General features: G+C 49.6%; 1 protein-coding gene across 1 annotated transcript in view; it reads right to left on the minus strand.

Annotated features, from left to right (window-relative positions):
- Positions 1 to 23148, minus strand: part of LOC308578112 (inositol polyphosphate 5-phosphatase OCRL-like) — a gene marked incomplete at both ends in the record, with an annotated part of 45195 nt that extends 22047 nt beyond the window's left edge. Inside the window, 6 exons of the mRNA XM_081178381.1 lie at positions 5746 to 5849; positions 9028 to 9081; positions 10484 to 10734; positions 10842 to 10941; positions 13430 to 13537; positions 22996 to 23148. Of these exons, the coding sequence (XP_081034507.1) occupies positions 5746 to 5849; positions 9028 to 9081; positions 10484 to 10734; positions 10842 to 10941; positions 13430 to 13537; positions 22996 to 23148 (770 nt within the window). The remainder of the gene's footprint in view (positions 1 to 5745; positions 5850 to 9027; positions 9082 to 10483; positions 10735 to 10841; positions 10942 to 13429; positions 13538 to 22995) is intronic.
- Between the last annotated feature and the right edge of the window lie 618 nt (positions 23149 to 23766).

Here is a 23766-nt window from a genome sequence, read left to right on the forward strand (position 1 = left end):
GCATATGGCACACCACCAAATGATGATCCTTCCCCAAAGCAAGGGGCCCCGTTATTCTTGTTCAGACACTATTTTTTCAGTGATCCAAAAGACCCTTTCTGGCACCTGAAATGCTGCCCAAAGGAGCCTGCCGTTTTCCGGCTTCGTCACTACATGTTCCGTCTGTCCTTTTGATTTCTCCATTACCACAGCAAGAGCAATGAAACTAGCAGGCCTAGGTGGCTTCTGACAGTTGTCAAGAACCACAAGAATATGCCAAATCCTGGATGGTGAGGCTCAATGGCTACTAGCCATAATGGCCACAGAACATACTCCACCAAGAGAAGCAGTATCTCATCTCGCTTTATTGGCCAAAACATTTCCAGAGCAGGGATGGCTTGAGGAAGACAACATACCACAGCCTTGCATTTCACAACTCGCCTAGCAGCCTTTGGCAACCCGGAATTCCATGCAAGCAAAGTGAGCAGGTGAAGGAGAGCTGGATCTCTCTCTTCCTCCGTGGCTTGGTCTCCATTCTGGCTGCAGAGGAAAGGAAGTCCGTCCAGCCCTCAACTCTAGCCCTCCTCCAACAGCTTGCTTAGCAGAAAGCCATGTTTAAAATATATGTTTTACTAGCCTGCTCAGGAGGATGGAAAGGCAGGACACTACTAGCATCTCGGCAGACTAGGAAAAACAAACAAGCCGTGCAGAAGATGTTGGTTTCTGCTCTCTTCACTGTGCAGCGAAGTGCTTGTCACGAGACAATGTTTACATTCCACAGTCAGAGTACTGTTGGGTTTTCCCACGGGAATGGGAGACTGGATGTGACGTACACTGGTTTCCTGTTTTTCACTGCTCTCTCGGTGTTCTTCGTTCCGAGGAGAAGGACGGTTGCTTCTCTGCTCCCGCAGAGGCAAGATGCATGTTTGTAATTTCTCAACATTGAACTGAAAATAAAGCAACATTAAGCATGTGGCACGTACTGCTCATCATTCCGTTGTGCACAGGACTCTGCAATTACAACATTTTTGGTTCCGGGCCCAGAAAGACGCAATCAAACTGAAATATGGAATGCCGGCAGAGGAACAGAGAAACGGATCGGCGTTATCTGCTCTGCACGTCGAGTTTGATTGATGAGAGGTATGTGCTCATGCTCCGGGCAGCCTGCCAGCTTCTAGTTTATGGCTTTATGGCTGGACTTTGAACTTTCAAAGCCGTTCTGCCGAGGTACAGGCAAAGGCTCTAAGGCACAGGCTTGGAGGCTGGGAAAGCGAAAGTACTTTTTACAAGTGCTTTTGGAATGAGGTTTGAAAGCAGCAGTGACGCAGCTTGTTTAAAGCAGCAATGATGGCTAATGCAAAGCTGGCTGATGCTTTTGGGATTCCTAAGCTCAATAAGAAAAACTACATGGACTGGGTACTCTATGCAGAGGCAATTCTGCGGAAAGAGGGTCTGTTTAATGTTATTACAGACAACCCCCCAGCTCCAATTACAGATGAATGGGCTACTAAGGATTCCAAAGCAAGGGGAACACTTACATTGATAGTATCCCCAGAAGAGCTCTGTCTGTTGCGTGGAAAGACCACAGCCAGAGAAATTTGGGACACTTTAAGAGAAAGAGAGGCTCACTTGAGGACAGAAGCTGGTTCCTCAATGTACTACTATGCCAAGCTGCATGGTATGGCTCTTGCTGAAGGTGGAGATGTGCGTAAACATCTGATGGAGATGCAGAATCTGAGACACGAGCTGCAACAGAGAGGACTCAACTTTCCAGAGGCTGTGTATTCCTTTATGATACTACATTCTTTGGGTCCAAGTTGGGAGTCCGTTGCCACTCAGATTGCTGTTCAGCCAACTGCTCAGCTCACAGTAGCTTATGTTACTGCCGTGATCCAGAATGAAGCAGATCGCCGGGGTGCTAGCTGCATGGGTAAGGGGGAGTCTTCACAGACGTCATCCCAGAGTGCAGTGGAACCACCAGAGGGCGCCAAAGCTTTGAAGGCAGTGAAATGCTACTCGTGTGGACGTCTAGGCCATATGAAGAGGGAATGCAGATCTCCCAGGGCCAAGACAGAGCAGCGCAGCGGAAGCTCATTGCGTGGAAAAGGCCAAAGCAAAGGCAAAGGTCCAGTGTCCAGGACAACGCAGCACAAGGCAATGGTCTCACGCTTCACTCCAAACGTCGCAAAGGTCCAGAAGACGTCTAGATCTTTCTTCGTTGTTGATTCAGCAGCTACCCACCACATGTGCAACGATAAGTGACTGTTCGTGTCTTTCACACCACAGGAAGGTGCGATTCACCAGGCGGATGACCACACGATCCCCAGTCAAGGCTACGGAACTGTTGTACTTCACAGTTTGGACTTATCGATACAGGATGTACTGTACGTTCCAGATGCCACACACAATCTACTCAGTGTGATGCAGCTGAATGAACGAAACATTGACATTTCCTTCAAGAACAAGAAATGCACCATCACAAAGAAAGACGATTATGAATTGCATGCTGAGAATGTTGATCGTTTGTTTGTTTTGTATTATGATGATGTTGTGCAGAATGAGACTTGTTGCATTGCAGGTTCTAACAAAAGTTTGCATGCAGGATGTATTCACGATTTTCACAGGAAATTTGGTCATTTGCATTTTGAGGCAGTATCTAAAATGCCTGCCTTGGTTGAAGGTATGACTATTAAACCCTGCAGGTACCACATGAAGTGCAAGGCATGCGCAGCAAACAAGGTGAAAATGGCTGCGAAAGGTAAGGTGTCTAGTAGGCAAGCTACAGAACCATACCAGATTGTTCATGCTGATTTAGTTGGTCCACTATCGCCCTCTTTGGGTGGCAATAGGTTCTTCATGGTTCTCATTGATGCATTTTCCAGGTATATTTATGTGTACAATCTCAAGCAGAAATCAGAGGCTTTTCCAAGGTTCAAGGAATTCTGTGCTTGGTTGGAAAATGTGCATGGTAAGAAGATAAAAACTCTTTTCACTGATCGCGGGGGAGAATTCACTTCTCAGCAGTTTGAAGCTTTTCTGACTGAGAAAGGAATTCAACACGATTTGTCCAGTCCTCGCTCGCCATGGCAGAATGGACTTTGCGAAAGGGCAAATCAGACATTGCTTCAAGGGTTAAAAACCTTGCTGCATGATGCCAATCTTCCAGAGAGTTATTGGGCCGAATCTCTCTCGTGTTTTGTTTACAGTTACAATCACAGGTTATCTTCAGCGATTGGTTGTACCCCCTATGAAAAGATGTTTGGCAAGAAACCATACATCAAACACATGAAAATTTTTGGTTCTGACATGTGGGTTCACTCACCACAAAGCTCCAAGTTAGGCAAACGTGGATTGCATGGTATCTTTCTAGGTTATCAGAAAGGTTCTTACAGAATAATGATGACTGACTCTAAGACAATTAAGCTCACAAGAAGTGTTGAGTACAATGCCAAGTGGGGGGAGAATATGGGAATTTTCCAATGTTATCCTGATGACAGTGATGAGACTGAGGATAAGCAACAGCAAAAGCAGCCGCAACAACCCACACCCACAGATGAAGGTTCTGATTCTGAGTCTGAAACTGAATCGGATAATTCAGAGGATTTCAAGAGTGCGAAAGCCTCTATGCGACCCTCTGAAAGCTCTGATCAAGAATTGGAAGAACCATTGTTCACAATAGGCCACTTTTCTCCTAAGAAGGAAGAGGAAAGTGTTGAAGACTTAAGGCTGATTCGCAGGTCACAAAGAGCCACAAAAGGCAGACCTCCAAAGAGATTTGCTGATGAATTTGCTAAGACAGCAGTAGCAGCTGTTAAAAGCTCCAAGAAGGTATTTGAACCTTCAAGTTTCCAAGAAATCCAGGATTTGGATTCAAAGGATGCTGAGCCATGGTTAAATGCTATGAAGGCTGAGCTTGATTCCTTAGAAAGGAACAAAACTTGGGAGCTAGTTCCAGTAGTTCCAGGAATGAAACTGCTTGGAAGCAAATGGGTCTTCAAAGCGAAGACAGATCAAAATGGCAAGATAGTCAGACACAAAGCCAGATTGGTAGCCAGAGGTTTTGCACAGGTACCAGGTGAAGACTATCACGAGACCTACTCACCCACTGTGAGGTATGAGAGCATTAGGCTTATGCTCAAGCTAGCTGCAGAGGAGAATCTACACATTAGTCACCACAATGTGAATACAGCATTTTTGTACGGATCTCTAGGTGAATCACTTTATATGCTTCCACCTGATGGCGTACAGGTAAAACAGGGATTTGTTTGTGCTCTGAAAAAGTCCCTTTATGGTCTCAAACAAAGTGCACGGTGCTGGCACACAAAACTCACTGAAGCATTGTTTTCTCTAGGTTTTCAGCAAGGGAAAGCTGATCCATGTGTGCTTGTCAAAGAGGAGGGGCAAAAGAAGCTGTATTGTTTGATTTATGTTGATGATATTTTATTCTTTTGGAAAGATGTCACAATGTACAATAACGCCCTAGCTCAACTGAAAGAGCACTTTGACATGAAAGATCTTGGTGAGGTAAACAACTACCTATCTCTGGAAATAGAGAAAGATCAAAGTGGTAACATTCTAGTACACCAGTCACGGAAAATTGCTGATGTGTTAAGCAAACTGAACCTGATGGATGCTAACCCTGTAGACACACCGATGACAACAGGTTATCAGGTAGAAGACACTGAAGAAGCATTTTCTGACACTACACTGTACAGAAGTGTGCTAGGCAAGCTAAACTTCATTGCCAGATGTTCAAGACCTGACATTGCTGTTAGCTGTAATTTGCTAAGCAGACAAGTTAACAATCCTACTGTTAAGGATTGGAAAGCTCTAAAACGCATAGCATGCTATTTGAAAGGCACTATGCATTACAGACTGAGATTTAACAATCAGAAGTCTGGTGGTCTTGAGATTTTTGCAGATGCAAGTTTTGGAAGTGACACAACAGACAGGAAAAGTACGTCTGGAGTTTGCTACATGTACAATCAGGGTCTATTTGATTGGCCATGCAAGAAGCAAACAACAATTAGCTTAAGTACTTGTGAAGCTGAACTGAATGCACTGTCTTATTCACTTAAGGATTGTGAATGGTTGTTACAATTGTGCAAAGACATGAAAATTCCTGTCAAATGTCCAATCCAGGTTTACCAGGACAACAAAGCATGTTTGGCTTTGCTGAATTCGGAAGGTTGTAAGCAAAGCACAAAGCACTTGCAATTGAAGTTGCAACATGCTAGGGAATATATTCAGAAGGGACTCGTAACGGTGTCCTATATGCCAGGTAATGAAATTCCTGCTGATGTATTGTCCAAGATTGTATCAAGGGATCAACACTGTACCTATGTACAGAAGTTGGGTTTGTACTCATATTGTACGAACACGCTGCCCAGTGATATTCACAGAAAGGGGGAGGATGTTGGTTTCTGCTCTCTTCACTGTGCAGCGAAGTGCTTGTCACGAGACAATGTTTACATTCCACAGTCAGAGTACTGTTGGGTTTTCCCACGGGAATGGGAGACTGGATGTGACGTACACTGGTTTCCTGTTTTTCACTGCTCTCTCGGTGTTCTTCGTTCCGAGGAGAAGGACGGTTGCTTCTCTGCTCCCGCAGAGGCAAGATGCATGTTTGTAATTTCTCAACATTGAACTGAAAATAAAGCAACATTAAGCATGTGGCACGTACTGCTCATCATTCCGTTGTGCACAGGACTCTGCAATTACAACAGAAGAATGATTGAGAGGACTTACTTACAAAGGCTCAACTATCAAGCAGGATCTGTTTTAGAGTCGAATTTGTACGTCGGGATGAACTTGATCTCTCCCTCTGTGAAATCAGCAAAAGCTGTCTTTTGGGTACGCTGAATGTTTAGCTAAAGCCAAAAAGAAATCGCTAAGCAGCAGAGAAGCAAAAGACCACCTGTTGCCTGACAATGGAGTCTATTAACAGCCACTGTTGTGCTGGAAGACCAAAGTGAAGTACTAGTAGGTTAAAGGTAAAGGTAAAGGTAAAGGGACCCCTGGTTGGACAGTGTTCTCGAAGCTACAAACATGAGTCTGACCAAACTGTGGGAGGCAGTGGAAGACAGAAGGGCCTGGCGTGCTCTGGTCCAGGGGGTCACGAAGAAGCGGACACGACTAAACAACAACAACAACAAAGGGACCCCTGACCATTAGGTCCAGTTGTGACCGACTCTGGGGTTGCGGCGCTCATCTCGCTTTATTGGCCAAGGGAGCCGGCGTACAGCTTCCAGGTCATGTGGCCAGCATGACTAAGCCGCTTCTGGGGAACCAGAGCAGCACACAGAAACGGCATTTACCTTCCCGCCGGAGCGGTACCTATTGATCTACTTGCACTTGGACGTGCTTTCGAACTGCTAGGTTGGCAGGAGCACGGACAGAGCAAGGGGAGCTCACCCTTGCAAAAAAAGGGGTATACCTGCTGAAATCCTATCTTATACCCAATTATTAAAGGTACAGGATGCTTGTGCATTTTTGCCCCATGTCATCTTAAATTGCTTTGCTGCATCACATGAGAGGAAAATCCTCTAACTCAGGAGCAGCAGACACGTGGCCCTCACAATGCTGCAGAACTACAATTCCCATCATCTCTGATTACTGGCCATGAAGGCTGGAGCCAACAGGAACTGCAGCTCAGTAACATCTGGCAGAACACAGGTTAGCCATACCTACAATATGCAATGCTATATGTACCAATAATTCATACAAACTGTTAACAACCACCAGAATACACCCCGACACTATGAGCAACTGCAAAACCATCCTTTTGCATCCTACGTTGGCTCCCAGGACGTTTCTGAGCACAATTCTGAGTGTTGGTGCCAACCTTTAAAGCCCTAAATGGCCTCAGCCCTGAAAGAGTGTCTCTGAGGCAAGGAGGAAGTGCTACCCCTATGCTATCCATATAATCAGTTATCAGTAATCAATATATTCAATATATATTCATATATGCTTACACGAATCAAGGATTACAGTACTTATAATCCATTTTGAATCAAAGGGAAGCTGTGCTTTAGCTAACTGCAAACTGCTTGGAACAGCAAAGTTAGGAACCGACCTTTGCCCTACAAACATCCGTGTACCCTTTCACGTGCTACATCTCCATCCCCATTGTTCAGCCCAGGCATCAGGGTCCAGCACCGAGGGCCTTCTGGCTGTTTCCTCACTGTGAGAAGCGAAGTCACAGGGAACCAGGCAGAGGGCCTTCTGAGTAGTGGCACCTGCCCTGTGGGACACCCTCCCGTCAGATGTCAAGGAGATAAGTAACTATACAGCCTTTAGGGAAGTTTTTAATGTTTTCTGATGGTTTTGCATATGTTGGAAGTCTGAGGCTGCCCCCCTTGCCTTCCTTGCAGCATCCTTCTCAAAGGGCTAAGGCATGACTACGCTCACAGAGTTTAAATCCACCATAAGGTGCAGCAATCAGGCCTCTGTTTCAACACAAAATACCAATGATCCTTATGCCAAGTGGGAGAAAGGTCGTCAACATGATGAACACACAAACCTTGGAGAGAAAAATGTAAAACAAAAAGCATCAGCAATTTAATTGGACTTAATGGAAGTATCTGCTGATAAGAACATGTGAGCAACGCAGATTTTCCAGATCGATGCAAAACCTAGAGCAGGAAACCTTAGACCTTTAGATATTGCTGGACAGCAGCTATGCTGGGGCTGATGGGAGTCCAACAACATCTGGAGCGTGTGCTGAGCTAGGAAAGAAAACTGGGAAATTGCAGAGCAGTCCTACTTATTCCAAGGCAACCCTCCAACTTAATTGGGACTTGCTTCTAATTCAGGTTGCACAAACCTGCAACCTTAAAAAGCATTTGTAGAATTGTAGAATCATAGAATCATAGAATCATAGAGTTGGAAGTGACCACAAGGGCCATCGAGTCCAACCACCTGCCAAGCAGGAAACACCATCAGAGCACTCCTGACATATGGTTGTCAAGCCTCTGCTTAAAGACCTCCAAAGAAGGAGACTCCACCACACTCCTTGGCAGCAAATTCCACTGTCGAACAGCTCTTACTGTCAGGAAGTTCTTCCTAATGTTTAGGTGGAATCTTCTTTCTTGTAGTTTGGATCCATTGCTCCGTGTCCGCTTCTCTGGAGCAGCAGAAAACAACCTTTGTCCCTCCTCTATGTGACATCCTTTTATATATTTGAACATGGCTATCATATCACCCCTTAACCTCCTCTTCTCCAGGCTAAACATGCCCAGCTCCCTTAGCCGTTCCTCATAAGGCATCGGTTGCAGGCCTTTGACCATTTTGGTTGCCCTCCTCTGGACATGTTCCAGTTTGTCAGTGTCCTTCTTGAACTGTGGTGCCCAGAACTGGACACAGTACTCCAGGTGAGGTCTGACCAGAGCAGAATACAGTGGCACTATTACTTCCCTTGATCTAGATGCTATACTCCTATTGATGCAGCCCAGAATTGCATTGGCTTTTTTAGCTGCCGCGTCACACTGTTGGCTCATGTCAAGTTTGTGGTCAACCAAGACTCCTAGATCCTTTTCACATGTACTGCTCTCAAGCCAGGTGTCACCCATCTTGTATTTGTGCCTCTCATTTTTTTTTGCCCAAGTGCAATACTTTACATTTCTCCCTGTTAAAATCCATCTTGTTTGTTTTTGCCCAGTTCTCTAATCTGTCAAGGTCGTTTTGAAGTGTGATCCTGTCCTCTGGGGTGTTAGCCACCCCTCCCAATTTGGTGTCATCTGCAAATTTGATCAGGATGCCCTTGAGTCCATCATCCAAGTCGTTGATAAAGATGTTGAATAAGACCGGGCCCAAGACAGAACCCTGTGGCACCCCACTAGTCACTCTTCTCCAGGATGAAGATGAACCATTGATGAGCACCCTTTGGGTTCGGTCAGTCAGCCAGTTACAAAGTCGCAGTCATCCTATGTTCTTTGCTCCTAACTGCCTGAAAGTGGTTTCTCTAGCCTAGGCTGGGGTATCCCAGACAAAGGAAATAAACAGGGCAATATCCTAAACCACCACATATAACACAAAGATGTCTCTCACCTGGTCGTAGGTCAGAAGTCTCTGAAGCTCATTTTTAGTGAGCAGATGACAATGCTGGAAAAAAGCAAAGCAACCACAGCTACAGGCTTGCTCACGGGGTAGGGGGCGGGGGGCAGCCTGCTGCCACTTCCTGCAATATGTAGTAAGACTGATAACTAGGATTGGGCAGTATGATCATATTAGGCTAGTGCTCTGTGAACTAGACTGGCTCTTGAACTTCTTCCAGGCCCAATTCAGAGCATCCCATTTGGCCTTTCAAGTGTTTCAAGGTTTGGGAAAAGGGTACCAGAAGAAGGCCCACTTATGTTTGCACTGCCTCTCCACTGACTAGAATCCCTTTCCCAGGGAATTCCTGCTCTTTCAAGTATGGCAGGGCCTTTTCAGTCATGGCACCCGACCTTTCAGAATAATCTCCCAAAGAGGTTCACCTGGCCCCTGCTTTGATGTCCTTTCAGCAAAGACTTTTAGAATTTCCCCTGGTTCTTGAATTCATGGGCAGGGCGCTTGTGGCCCTCCAAACCCTGCTGTAGTACACAGGAACATAGGAAGCTACCTTATATTGAGGCAGACCATTGACCCATCAAGCTCAGGACGGACTACATGGACTGGCAGCAGCTTTCTTTTTTTTATTAATTTTTTTATTGGTTTTACAAAATTTTTAAAACAATACAAACATATAAAAAGACATGCAAACACGTATAGTTTCATAACCTTTTTTTTCATAAACCTTGTTTCTCAGACTCCCCCATACCTCCCCTTTCTGCATCCCAATGTCCAAAATTTTTTAGCAACTTCTAAATATTTCTGTCAAGCCTCTGTCCTCTTAATCTTTCCTTCAGTCTAATCTCATATCGCTGTAACCCTTTCTTTCTCAAAACCTCGACATTCTAACATTCATCAAGTTTATAATAGTCCTTAAGATAGATTTTAAATTTCTTCCATTCTTCTTCCGCCGTCTCCTTTCCCTGATCACGGATTCTGCCAGTCATCTGGCAGCAGCTTTCAGGCAGAGATCATGCCCAGCCCGATCTGCACACACTGGTGACTGAGCCTGGAACCTTCTCCATGCAAAATGGCCACTCTGCTTTCGCGTTACTGCCCTTAACAAACTGCAACTCCCACCCCGATCACTGGAGAAGTTGCCCACATTTGCTATAATCTAATCTAATACATCTCTGCCACTCAGTTTATGTTGCTCTCTACTGGCTCCTCTAGTAGAAACCTTAGTGGTGCAGCTGCAGCAGCAGGGATCGCTGACACTGCACCCTCCTGGTGTTGCTGAAGTGGAACTCTCATGAACCCCAGTCAGCAAGGCCAGTTCTTAGCAATTATGGGAATTTTGGTCTATCAACATTTGAAGGGCACTATGCTGCCTACCCTGAGCTACACACAGGCAGGAAAGTTACAGAAACGTGACTCAATTTGCTTCTCCAGATAGCGGAGACCAACAAGTTACATCAGCCAAGGCTCTCTCCCTCCAAGCCCTCAAAACGCACTCGTGTTTCATGATTCTCAGCTGCGGCAGACCCTGGTCAGGGGGCAGGAAGCTCATTTGGGCACAGATATCCTTGTAATCCTGGTTTCGGCACTCAAAGTCTTCCACGTGGGCAGCAAGGTGGGAATTGACCATGCAGAAGCTGGTATTGTTGAAGACAAGCCTCACGGCCACACACCCCTTGTTACCCTGCAGGGGCGGAGCAAAGATGGCTGTTAGTGAGCAAGCAGGAAAGAGGGGGAAACTGGTTGGCAGAGATTAGAAAAACAGATAGACAGACAGAAAGATAGACGTAGGGAATTCCGCTGTCAGGGTCTACTCCCCATCTTCCCCATGATGCCTGTGCCCACTGTCTCCCTCATCACTTCCTTGATGTGGCTGAGCTGGTCCTTCCTGACAAAGATGAGCACCAGCTGCACCTAGAAGATGCAAGGTACTGGGATGTCTACCAGCTCTGTTCATTGCTTACTGTCCTGGGCCGGCTGGATGCAGATAGGAGTGGTCAAACTTGAAGCTTTCACTGTTGGGCCGAATTGCTGTGATAAAAATGAATGTATTGCCGAGAATGTTGTTTTTATTTCAGACATTGCAAATTGTGGACAAAATGGATTGCTTCAAGAAGTGGCAGAGAGATATCTCTAGATTTGTCTGGCAGGGCAAGAAGCCCAGAATAAAATTTAAGATATTAACAGATGCAAAGGAAAGGAGTGGATTTGCCCTGCCAGACCTTAAACTTTACTATGAATCAGCAGCCTTTTGCTGGTTGAAAGAATGGCTACTTCTTGAAAACACAGACATTTTAGACTTAGAAGGTTTTAACAATGTATTTGGATGGCATGCATATTTATGGTATGATAAGGTCAAAGCACATAAAGCATTCAAAAACCATATTGTCAGGAAAGCATTGTTTAATGTCTGGGTAAGATATAAAGACTTATTGGAAAATAAAACCCCAAGGTGGTTGTCACCAATGGAAGCAAAAACTCAGAAAAGGCTCAATATGGAGGCCAAATGGCCGACATATTGGGAAATTTTGGAACAAGAAGGAGACAAATTGAAATTGCAGAGTTTCGAAAAATTAAAAAACAAAGTGAGAGATTGGCTTCATTATTATCAGATAATGGAGGCATATAATTTGGACAAGAAAATCGGCTTCCAGGTGGAAAAGTCAAAATTAGAAACAGAACTGTTAGAACCCAAAACTAAGAATCTGTAAAGAATGTATAACTTGCTGTTGAAATGGAATACTCAGGCTGAAACGGTGAAATCTGCTATGATTAAATGGGCACAAGATGTTGGACATAATATTATGTTTGCTGACTGGGAACAGTTATGGACCACAGGTATGAAGCTTACGGCATGTAATGCCTTAAGAGAGAATATTATGAAAATGATATACAGGTGGTACATGACCCCAGTCAAGCTTGCAAAAATCTATCATTTGCCCGATAACAAATGTTGGAAATGTAAAGAAGCTGAAGGTACATTCTTTCACCTTTGGTGGACGTGTCAAAAGATTAAGGCTTTCTGGGAAATAATATATAATGAACTGAAAAAGGTATTTAAATATACCTTCCTGAAGAAACCAGAGGCCTTTCTCCTGGGCATGGTCGGCCAATTGGTGCCAAAGAAGGACAGAACTTTTTTTATGTATGCTACAACAGCAGCAAGAATACTCATTGCAAAGTATTGGAAGACACGAGATTTACCCACCCTGGAAGAATGGCAGATGAAGGTGATCGACTACATGGAATTGGCAGAAATGACTGGCAGAGTCCGGGACCAGGGAGAAGAGTTGGTGAAAGAAGACTGGAAGAAATTTAAAGACTATTTACAGAAATATTGTAAAATTAATGAATGTTAGAAGGATATTGGATAGAAACTAAGGGGTTTCCAGCTGTAATGCTTTAGGAGATACCAAAAAAAAAAAAAAAAGGTTTATAAATGGGTAAAAGCTTAATGGTAAGGATTTGCTGAACTAACAAATTGAAGTGGAATACAAAGAAGGGAGGTATGAGGAGGTCTGGGGAAATAAGCGTATGGAAGATATGTTATGGAAAATTATTTGTTTTTTAACTGTTTTTATGTTGTATTTTGTTTCTTTTTATTTTTTATTTTTTTTCATTGTTATAGCTTAAAATCTTTAATAAATATCTTTTCAAAAAAAAGACAAAGATGAGCACGAGCTGCACTTAGAAGATGCCAGGTACTGGGATGTCTACCAGCTCTGTTCATTGCTTGCTGTCCTGGGCCGGCTGGATGCAGATAGGAGTGGCAGGTGGCACCAACTGGGGATCCCCCAAGGGAAGAAGGCTCAGAGCCAGGGAACTGGTGGGGGGTCGTCCGAGGGAGAAGAGGGAGCAGACTGTGAGCAAGAGGAGGTGTTGGAAACTGAAGAGGCAGGAGGGCAGGAAGATTATGTGGCAAACAGCAGTCCAGAATCCGAGGCAGAGGTGGAGGCTGGAGGCTGGAGGCGGGGGTCAAGAGGCAGAGATCATGCAGGCTGCTGAAGTAGCCAGGGGGTCTCCCCATCCTGCTGCGATCAGCTCCCCTCCCTGCTGGTCTCCCAGAACACAGAGAAATTAAGAGGAGGGAGCAAAGACAGGCAAGGTGTCAGAGTCTCAGGTTGCTTGGGAAGGACCAGGGGGAGGAGGAGACTTCAGAGAGTGGTGGGAGGGTAGCAACCTTCAGCCTTCACAACTACCTCACTGGGGCAAGAGCTGTTGGGAAAGGTTTCTGTGATCACGAGGCCTGCACGGTTTGGGTTTCTTTGAATAAAGAATGTTGGCTTCTTTTGAATAAAACACCACTGACACCAGGTGTTTTTTCTTGCTGACCTCCTCCTCCTCCTCTTCCTCCTCCTGACAGCTGTCTGGCTGCTGAAGAAATGGGTGGGGTTGGGCTTACTTTCTTGTACTTGGATTTGGAACGCAAAGCCTTTTCCACAGCTGTGAGCCACTCTTGCTCCTTTGTCGAGTCCAAGTAGAAGAAAGCCTCTGTGCTCAGGTCCAGCTCCTGGAACCGAATGCCCAAGTGCCAAAGAGAAGGATGTGGAACTGCAGGAATAGGACTCCAATCGGAACAGAGGTGCTGGTTAAATATGCAAAGACAACAGGAGTGTGCAAGGGCAGGCAAGATCAGGACCAAGAACAAACAAGTAAGACCAGCCACTTCTTCCTCAGCTTAGCTATTTGTGGCCCCAAAGGAGCTTTGCTAATGAAAGAAAAAAAGCTTTTTCCTTCTATTTTTTAAGATGTGTCAGCCAGCCTGATATCTAAGCACTATCCCAGTAGCTACAGGCAACCAGAAATTCTTTGAAGGCAAGTGAGTTGGTTGATCTCTGCATTCTTCCTTCACCTGGCAACCTGGTTTCCAGGCTGGCTTTCCGGGAGCAGAAAACCACCTCTCAGATCTGCTGTGCCAAGCTTGTTTGCTAGAAGATTACCCCGTAACACCCTTGTCCTCTTTGCAAACCTCCTAGATGGCTAGCCTTCTGTGTTTCCATGCTGGCCATGAAGGAATGGGCATTCCCGACTCTGAAAACAGCACAGAAATACAGCCTGTCTAGTAAAGGGGTAAAAAGAGCAAGCTAAACAGCCTCTGTAAAACAGTAGGATCTGAAGCTGCTAACCACATACTGATAAACATATCATAAAAGCAGACATGAAAAACAAATGGCCACTGGGTACTACTAACAGTGGGACACGGGTGGCGCGGTGGGTTAAACCACAGAGCCTAGGACTTGCAGATCACAAGGTCGGCGGTTCGAATCCCCACGACGGGGTGAGCTCCCGTTGCTCGGTCCCTGCTCCTGCCAACCTAGCAGTTCGAAAGGACGTCCAAGCGCAAGTAGATCAATAGGTACCGCTCTGGTGGGAAGGTAAACGGCGTTTCCGTGTGCTGCTCTGGTTCGCCAGAAGCGGCTTAGTCATGCTGGCCACATGACCCGGAAACTGTACACCGGCTCCCTCAGCCAGTAAAGTGAGATGAGCGCCGCAACCCCAGAGTCAGCCACGACTGGACCTAATGGTCAGGGGACCCTTTACATTTACCTTACTACTAACAGTACGAGGAAATAACCAAAGCAAAAACTTTGTTTGAAGTAGTAAGCTTAGCATTATAAGGATGACCCACACCAAGTGTTGGGGGGGGGGTCACACCTCCCTGTCCTCCAGCACAGCTTTTAGGAGGAGTTCCAAAGGTTTTGCTTCAGTTTTGGATTAACTGCATCTTGTCACAATGTCTGAAGCTGCACAAACTGCTTCATTTGAACCATGGCTCATTGAAACAAGCCAACTTCCAATCGTGGTGTCAGAGCTGCTCCCCGATCCTAGCTCACAGAGGATCACGCTAGCCAGCGATCATTAAGTAAAAGTCTTTATTGAGTTACAGTTTCCATTCTCAAGCTGCTGCGTGCAACTCTACGTCTTATGGTTAGATCGGCGAAGCTCCGTCTGAGTCTCCGCCCCTTGTGCACCAACTTAATATCCTAGCCCTGCTCCACCTTTTCCGCCTGACTGTTCTCTTCTGGGTCCCTCTGCCCCCGGGGTCTCTTCCCTCCGGGATTCCTCTGACGCCGACCCCCCGGACCCTCCTGTCTCCTTGCGCCGGGCTTTAGGACCTGGCTCCCTCTCCGGGCTGCCTACTGCGTCACTTTCCTGTGCATTTGAACTTGGCGCGCGCGCCCAACCTTCCACTTTCCGTCTGACCGTTTCTTCGCTCCCCGATGGAGGTGTGGCCACTCCTGACTCGTGCCCTCCCTCCTGTTGTGAGCTGCCAGCGCTTGATCCCTGGCGCCCTTCCTCTTCCCTGCTCTCTGGCGGTGACGCTGGTCCCGATTTCCAACTGCTCCCCTCTGAGTCCCCTCTGGCTCTATCTTCCTGGGGTGTCCCCCTAGGCTCCCCCCTTGCCCTGGCCACTGGTGCTCCTTTCTGTGAATCTTCTGATTCACTGGAAAGACTCGGAGATCTCGGGTCGTCGTCATCACTCATCTTTTCTTCTGCCTCCTCCCCCTCGCTCTCTGTTTCCTCCCTTGCCCTTGCCTCTGCTCCTGAACCCCTGACACGTGGGTTTACAAAGCTGGTAAAATGAACCACCATAGGATCTGGACACACCAAACTGTGGTTAATTTAAAATCCAAGTGGAAGCTTCCCAATAGGCTTGGGGTGGGGGAGAGGTGTGCAAACCTGGAGGAGAGGCTGCCATCCTGCTCATAATATGAAGCCACGGTTCAGTATGTGGCACCAAGGAAAATTGCCCACCACAACTAATACTTTCAATTACCCACCCATGTGGCCTGAGTGAACAGGACAGACTTTGCCTGGCACCCAGCAATAAAGCTGGCATGTAGATGTCGCTTTCTCCAGCCCCAACTCTGATACAGGTTCCACTGGTCTTTGCACTTTTGCATGATCTGACCTGAAATTCTGGGTGTTGACATATTCCTTCTCTCTCTTGGCGAGGACGTGCTGGATGAGTCCCTCTCTCTGTCCGGACTGTGTATGTGTGGAAGGCACAAAGAGCTGGCGCATAGTGTGGGTCATTGGGGTTGCTTCTTGCTCATGCTCTCCTTGTCACGGATACGCCTCAGGGAGATGAGAACGGAACTCAAGTAGTCCTTAAAAGCAAGGAGGCGGGAGGGCACAGTACACCTCTAGAGGCCCTAGGCTTCAGCCTGCTTAGCCTATACATAAATCCGGCCCTGCCTATGTCACAGTGACCACAGGCCCATCGATCACGTGCAAGCCTTTCTGCATATTGGGAAGGAGCCTCCTGTTCTGGGCCAGGTGGAAGAGTGACACCAGCAGAAGACTGGGTGGTGGGGTCGAAGCTGATCCCGGGGAGCACCTGAGGAGTCAAGGCTTCCCGCATGAAGGCCTCGCTTCCCCTAGAAGTCCCTGCTTCCTGGTCTGTGTTCGCTTTTGTCAGGGGTTCAGGAGCAGAGGCGAAGGCAAGGGAGGAAACAGAGAGCGAGGGGGAGGAGTCCGAAGGAAAGATGAGCGATGACGACGACCCGAGATCTCCGAGTCTTTCCAGTGAATCGGAAGATTCACAGAAAGGAGCGCCAGTGGCCAGAGCAAGGGGGGAGATTAGGGGGACACCCCAGGAAAAAGGGACAAAAGGGGGTTCAGAGAGCAGCAGTTGGAAATCGGGGCCAACGTCCCCAACAGAGCGCAGTGGGGAGGAAGGGCGCCAGGTATCGGGATCCGGCGGCTCGCCGCAGGGGGGAGGGCATGAGTCAGGAGTGACCACACCTCCATCGGGGAGCGAAGAAACGGTCAAGCGGAAAGTGGGAGGTTGGGCGCGCGCGCCAAGTTCAAATGCACAGGAAGGCGGCAGAGTAAGCAGCCCGGAAAGGGAGCCAGGTCCTAAAGCCCGCCGCAAGGAGACAGAAGGGTCCGGGGGGTCAGCGTCAGAAGAGTCCAGGAAGGAAGAGACCACGGGGGGCAGAGGGACCCAGAGAAGGAGGGAAAGGCGGAAAAGGTGGAGTAAGGCGAAGGTATTAAGTTGGTGTACAGGAGGCGGGGACTCAGACGGAGCTTCGCCGGTCTAGCTTATAAGACGTAGGGCTGCAAGCGCCAGCTTGGAAATGGAAACTGTAAATCAATAAAGACTTTTATAAAGTGAATGCTGGCTAGCGTGATCCTTTGTGAGCTAGGGTCTGGAAGCAGCTCTGACAGTAAGCTCCGTCACACGTTTTGGCACCTAAAGCCTCGCAGAGAGGGGTGAAGACTGGTGCCTACTCGCGAGCTCACGAACGGCAGACAAGATGACTGCCGAACAGCAGATAGCGGATCTGCGAGAAGCAGTGACACAACTGAATGCCGAGATACTCGCATCCAGGAAGAGAGAGGGGGAAGCAGCCGCCGCCTACAAGGATCTCCAGGTCAGGTTGGATATGCTTACTAAGCAAGGGCAACTGACACCCAAACCGGAGGGAATTGGGTTGGGGAGAAGAGCAGGCGGTCTAGTATCTCACTTCGATGGGAATTTACTACAGTACCCCAACTTCCGAGCAGATGTACAGTGTGCGCTGCAACTGCTGGACAAGGACTTTAGAGATGAGCAAGAGAAGGTGGGGTTTATCCTGTCCCATTTGCATGGAGATGCTAAAGCATGGCTGCGCAATTTGTGGAGAGATAAGGATCCGGCGCTCCAAAGTGCAGATGCCTTCATTAAAGCAATGGATGGGTGCTTTTTATCAAGCATAGACGTGGATCTTGCCCGGAAAGAGATACACGGACTGAAGCAGGGGAGGGCCAGTGTAAGGCAGTATCATGCCCGCTTTTTTGCACTGGTCAGTGCCCTGGAATGGGACAGAGATTCGGCTCCAGTCAGAGACCTTTTTTGGGAAGGCTTGAGCGGCGCTGTTAAAGACGAAATTGCGAGGGGGGAGAGACCCCGGAGCACGCAGGAGGTCGTTCAGAGGGCGCTGACGGTTGGGGTGCGTCTGGAAGAACGTCCGTGGAGCAGGGACGAAGGGCGCGGAGGGCGCGAACCAGCGAGAGGTTTTTCCTTCGTCCCCAGGGAAGCAGCGCGTGCGCAATCTACACCTCCGCCAGGAGGGGGAGCGGAACCTATGGAGGTTGGAGGTGCCAGGGCTCAGTCAGCTACCAGAGCCCTAGCGCCAGGAGCAGTCAAGGCGAAGCCTCCTAGAGGGAACCGGAAGTGCTACATCTGCGACAGTCCTCAGCACATGGCGAAAGAGTGTCCCCAGAGGATCCACAAACACACTGCAGCCTCTGCAACGGTAACTGCAGCTACTCAGCACAGAGAACCACAGCAGGGAAACGACGGAGTCTGGCTGGAGACAGAGGCACTGGGGCCCAGCCAGACGAGTTAGTGAAGCAGTCCCCAGAGATTTTGCAGCCCACAGACCCCCTCCCGCCCAAACCAGTAGTGCAGCTCACCACATCGCTCCAGCTACCCAATGGACTCACAATGGACGTGCCAATGACCGTTGACTCTGGCAGCAACGCGGACTTTATAGGGCAAGACTTCGTCGATCAGCACGCTATACAGTTGCTGCCTGCCACGCTGCCCCTGCAGGTTGTCACGGTGGATGGCAGGGAGCTGCTCGGGGGGCAGGTGGTGAAGCAAATGCCGCCAATGGTGATGCGACTTGGAAATCACAGGGAAATCATCAGTTTTAATGTCACCCAACTGTCGGACACGCCTATTGTATTGGGCATGAGTTGGCTGGACAGGCACAGCCCGACGCTGGCTTGGTACCAGCGGCAGCTGGTCTTCGGCTCTTCCTATTGTGCTGAACATTGCATCCTGCCCAGGCAGGAGGGAGAGGAAGAGGAGTCACAGCTGCAGCTGGGGACGCTGCAAGCAGTCCCCCACAAATACGCAGGATTTTTGGAGGTTTTCTGCGAGAAGGAGGCGGACAAGCTACCCCCCCCACAGACCATATGACTGCAAGATTGACCTCCTGCCAGGGGCGGCGCTGCCAAAAGGGAAACTGTATTGTATGTCTGAGGACGAACTACAGGAACTCAAAGAGTTCATAGATCATAATTTGGAGCGCGGTTTCATCCGGGAGTCCAGGGCAGTGGGGGGCAGTCCTGTATTCTTTGTCAAGAAGAAAGACACGCCCCAAAAAAGGCTCGTAGTGGACTATCGGACCTTAAACAGCATGACCAAGCCATCGGATTTCCCCATGCCCAGGATCGACGACCTCCTCGCGACGGTGCGCAAAGGACGTGTGTTCACCAAGTTGGACCTGCGCGGGGCGTACAACCTCATTCGCGTGCGGGAAGGCGATGAGTGGAAGACGGCCATGTTCACGCCCCTGGGCACCTACGAATACAGAGTTATGCCGTTTGGACTGCAAAATGGCTCCCACTGTTTTCAAGCTTTCATGCATCGCGTGTTAGCGGGGCTCCTCTACAAGAAGTGTGTCTGCTTCCTGGATGACATCCTGATATTTTCGGAATCGCAGCAGGCCCACGACAGAGACGTCAAGGAAGTGCTGAGCAGACTACAGCAGCATAGGCTGTACGCCAAGCTGGAAAAGTGCCAGTTCGACGTGTCGGAGGTGGATTTCCTGGGCTACAAGTTGTCAGACAAGGGGCTCGCCATGGACAGCGCCAAGGTTCGCACCGTGTTGGATTGGAAAAGCCCACGCAACCGGAAGGAGGTCCAGCGGTTTATCGGCTTTGCGAACTTCTATCGCAAGTTTATCAAGGGATTTGCAATGCAGACGGCGGCCATCACAGACACGCTCAGCTCCAAGAAAAAGAAGTTCATCTGGACGGAGCAGGCGGAGCAGTCCTTTCAGGCACTCAAGCGTCTCTTCGCGTCGGAAGAGCAGCTACTACATGTCGACCCCAGCAGACCGATGAGGGTAGAGACGGACGCTTCAGACAGAGCCGTGGGAGCAGTCCTATTGCAGCAAGACCAGCAGGGGGTTTGGAGGCCGGGAGCGTTCTACTCCAGGAAGCTCAGCAAGTCGGAACAGAACTACACCATCTGGGACAGGGAGTTGCTCGCCATTCATGCAGCATTCAAGGCGTGGAGACACTTCCTGATCGGCGCCAAGCACACAGTGCAGGTCTGCACGGACCACAAGAATCTAGAGCACTGGCGCACAGCGCAGTTCCTCAACCAGAGGCAGATACGTTGGGCAGAGTTCTTTGCGGACTTCGACTTCCGAATAGAGTATGTCCCAGGAGACACCAACGTCATGGCGGATGCCCTATCCCGTAAACCGCAATACCTGGAGGAGGCGACGCCAGCGACGGCCATGCACATCTTCGCACCGACAGCGTGGGCGTGCGCTTCGGCAACAGTTGACCTGGATGCAGTACGGCGAGCGTTGCAGGACGACTCCTTCGCGCAAGCAAAATTGGCAGAGGTACACAGGGGCACGGCGACGACTGGCGAGTTCCAGGAACGCGATGGGTTGCTCATCCGTAAAGGGGCCATCTACGTGCCGGGAGACGAACTTCGCGCCAAGGTACTGCAGCAGTTGCACGACGCGCCCACTGCCGGGCACTTTGGCACGGAGAAGACGATGGAATTAGTCGCTAGAGACTTCTGGTGGCCCAGAATGAGAGGGGAAGTCGCAGACTACGTGGCGAGGTGCGACACCTGCCAGAGGGCCAAGCCAGTGCACAGACCGCCGGCGGGACTGCTGGAACCGCTGCAAACCCCGTTCGAACCATGGGAGAGAGTGGCCCTGGACTTTGTCACGGATCTACCCAGCTCGAGGGGCAAGACAGCAGTGCTAGTGGTGGTGGACTTGTTCACCAAGATGGCCCATTTCATTCCGTGTGCGAAGGTGGCCACGGCGGAACAAACCGCCAAACTGTTCATAGATCACGTGTTCAAGGTTCACGGTCTGCCGCGGTCTATACTGTCCGACCGGGGGCGACAGTTCATCTCGAACTTCTGGCAGAAGCTGATGGGCTTCCTGAACGTCAAGATCAACCTGGCGTCGGCGAGACACCCACAGACCAACGGGCAAGCGGAGCGAGTCAATGCCTTCATGCAGCAGTACCTGAGATGTTATGCAAATCAACAGCCTGCAACGTGGGTGGATTACCTGCCACTCGCCGAGTTCGCCTACAACAACACGAAGCGCGTGTCCACAGGGGTGACGCCGTTCTTCGCCAACAATGGAAGGCACCCCAGAACCTTCCCGGGACTGGAAAGAATGGGGGAGGGGGAGCCGCAAGCAGCGGACGCGTTCGCGTCAGAGTTGCAGGAGGTCCACCATCAGCTTCGGCGGCACCTGGAGCTGGCTAAACACGCATACAAGGTACAAGCGGACAAACACAGGAGGGTTGGCGAAGAGATCCAAGTGGGCGACTGGGTCTGGTTGGCAGCCCACGCAGTGCCGGCCAGATCGTTAGCGAAGAAGCTAGGGCATAAGCAACTGGGGCCCTACCAAGTCGAGGCACAGGTCAACCCGGTGGCCTTCCGGCTGACACTTCCGGAGGGATCCAGGATGCATCCGGTGTTCCACAGATCGGTGCTCACTCCCTACAAGGCACCTCACAGATTTCAGGAGCCAGGAACGGCACCGAGTCCGCTCCGGGAGGGGACCGAGCAGGGGGGAGTGCCACAGGAGGAGCCCATCAATGAGGTCACAGAGATTTTGGACTCTAGATGGGGGGAAGAGGGAGTAGAATACCTTCTCGCCAGAGAGGGCACTCCAGCCAGTGCCAACAGCTGGGTGCCGGGCTACGCTTTGGAGGAACCGCTACTAAAAGACGAGTTTCATGCCCTCTTTCCACACAGGCCCATGCCAGCCGAGTTTTTCGACGACTGGCTTTTCACGCCCACGCTTTCAGCCAGCACGTTCCGGGGGTTCGACTCGGACGAGGAACCGACACTGAACACACGTTCCCAGGAGGGGTCACCCTCGGGATCTGCCTCAGAACCCTCGTATTGGTGGGATGATCGACCAGAGGAGCAGTGGCGCAGGAAGTGGCTGGATGGTCCCGGACGAGCAACGTCCCCAGAAGGAACCGAGGGAGAAACGGACATGGACGTGTTCGGGGAGGACCTTGGGTTCGAGCACGGCGGCACAGAGATGGAAGAGGAGGTGACCGTCGGTGACGAGCGCAGGGAGGAAGAACCGGAAGTCTTCAGTTGGATGCCAGCCATGGGAAGCGAACTGTATCCGGCATTCGTCCCCATGACGATGGAGCAACCAGCACCAACACCTGAAGGAGGGGAGGGGGGGGCTTCGAGGGGGGGATGGATGTCAGGGGTTCAGGAGCAGAGGCGAGGGCAAGGGAGGAAACAGAGAGCGAGGGGGAGGAGTCCGAAGGAAAGATGAGCGATGACGACGACCCGAGATCTCCGAGTCTTTCCAGTGAATCGGAAGATTCACAGAAAGGAGCGCCAGTGGCCAGAGCAAGGGGGGAGATTAGGGGGACACCCCAGGAAAAAGGGACAAAAGGGGGTTCAGAGAGCAGCAGTTGGAAATCGGGGCCAACGTCCCCAACAGAGCGCAGTGGGGAGGAAGGGCGCCAGGTATCGGGATCCGGCGGCTCGCCGCAGGGGGGAGGGCATGAGTCAGGAGTGACCACACCTCCATCGGGGAGCGAAGAAACGGTCAAGCGGAAAGTGGGAGGTTGGGCGCGTGCGCCAAGTTCAAATGCACAGGAAGGCGGCAGAGTAAGCAGCCCGGAAAGGGAGCCAGGTCCTAAAGCCCGCCGCAAGGAGACAGAAGGGTCCGGGGGGTCAGCGTCAGAAGAGTCCAGGAAGGAAGAGACCACGGGGGGCAGAGGGACCCAGAGAAGGAGGGAAAGGCGGAAAAGGTGGAGTAAGGCGAGGGTATTAAGTTGGTGTACAGGAGGCGGGGACTCAGACGGAGCTTCGCCGGTCTAGCTTATAAGACGTAGGGCTGCAAGCGCCAGCTTGGAAATGGAAACTGTAAATCAATAAAGACTTTTATAAAGTGAACGCTGGCTAGCGTGATCCTCTGTGAGCTAGGATCTGGAAGCAGCTCTGACAGCTTTCTTCTTCAGGTACAGCGCCAGCATGTTCTGGATGGTGCACCTGCTTTCGGGGGAGAGCTTGTCGAACTGGTCCACACTAGAAGAATAGCCATGAGACGGGTGAGACTCCTGCAAGGCATCCCCAAAGTCAGTGGAACATAAGCGCATTTGAAGAGCCTTGCTGGGTCAGGCCAAGTCCCATTCAGTCCGACATCCTGTTGGCATAGTGGTTCCTTCCAGATGCCCATTTTTTTCGATTCATGATTGTTTCTATTCATGACAGTAGGAGGGCAGTTATAAGCAAGACTGTATTCAGTACTGTTCGTGCCTGCAAAACTTTCGGGACAGACATACTCCGACCCTTCCAACCAGTGCCCCCTAACTTCCAGCTGAAACCAGGTACCTTTTTCATACCACAAATGTTCTTCAGTGGTGAACCATGGCATCTCAAATTCCGCAATGCTTCACGCCAGTGTGACCAAACCAGTTGCACTCCCCTAAATCCATCTAAATGTTATGGGGGGGATTTGTCCCACTTAAGTTGCACTTTATAGCTCAAGAGGGCCCCTCTGGTTGATAATAATAGAGTAGCACAGGGGACGCATCACAGAACAACTTGCAAAGCAAAATGACATGTAGTTGGTCCACCACAATTGCAATATTATTATTTTTCACTTCCGGAGGCGGCGCGAAACAGCAATGGCGGTCCTCTTCACGCTGTGAAGAGGAGCTCCGCAGGAAAGGGTCGTCAGCTGCGGCAAAGCGGCGACCCACTAAGAAAAACCA

This window comes from Podarcis bocagei, assembly GCF_964188305.1.
Source record: "Podarcis bocagei genome assembly, chromosome: W".
In the NCBI taxonomy this organism is placed as follows: Eukaryota; Metazoa; Chordata; class Lepidosauria; order Squamata; family Lacertidae; genus Podarcis; species Podarcis bocagei.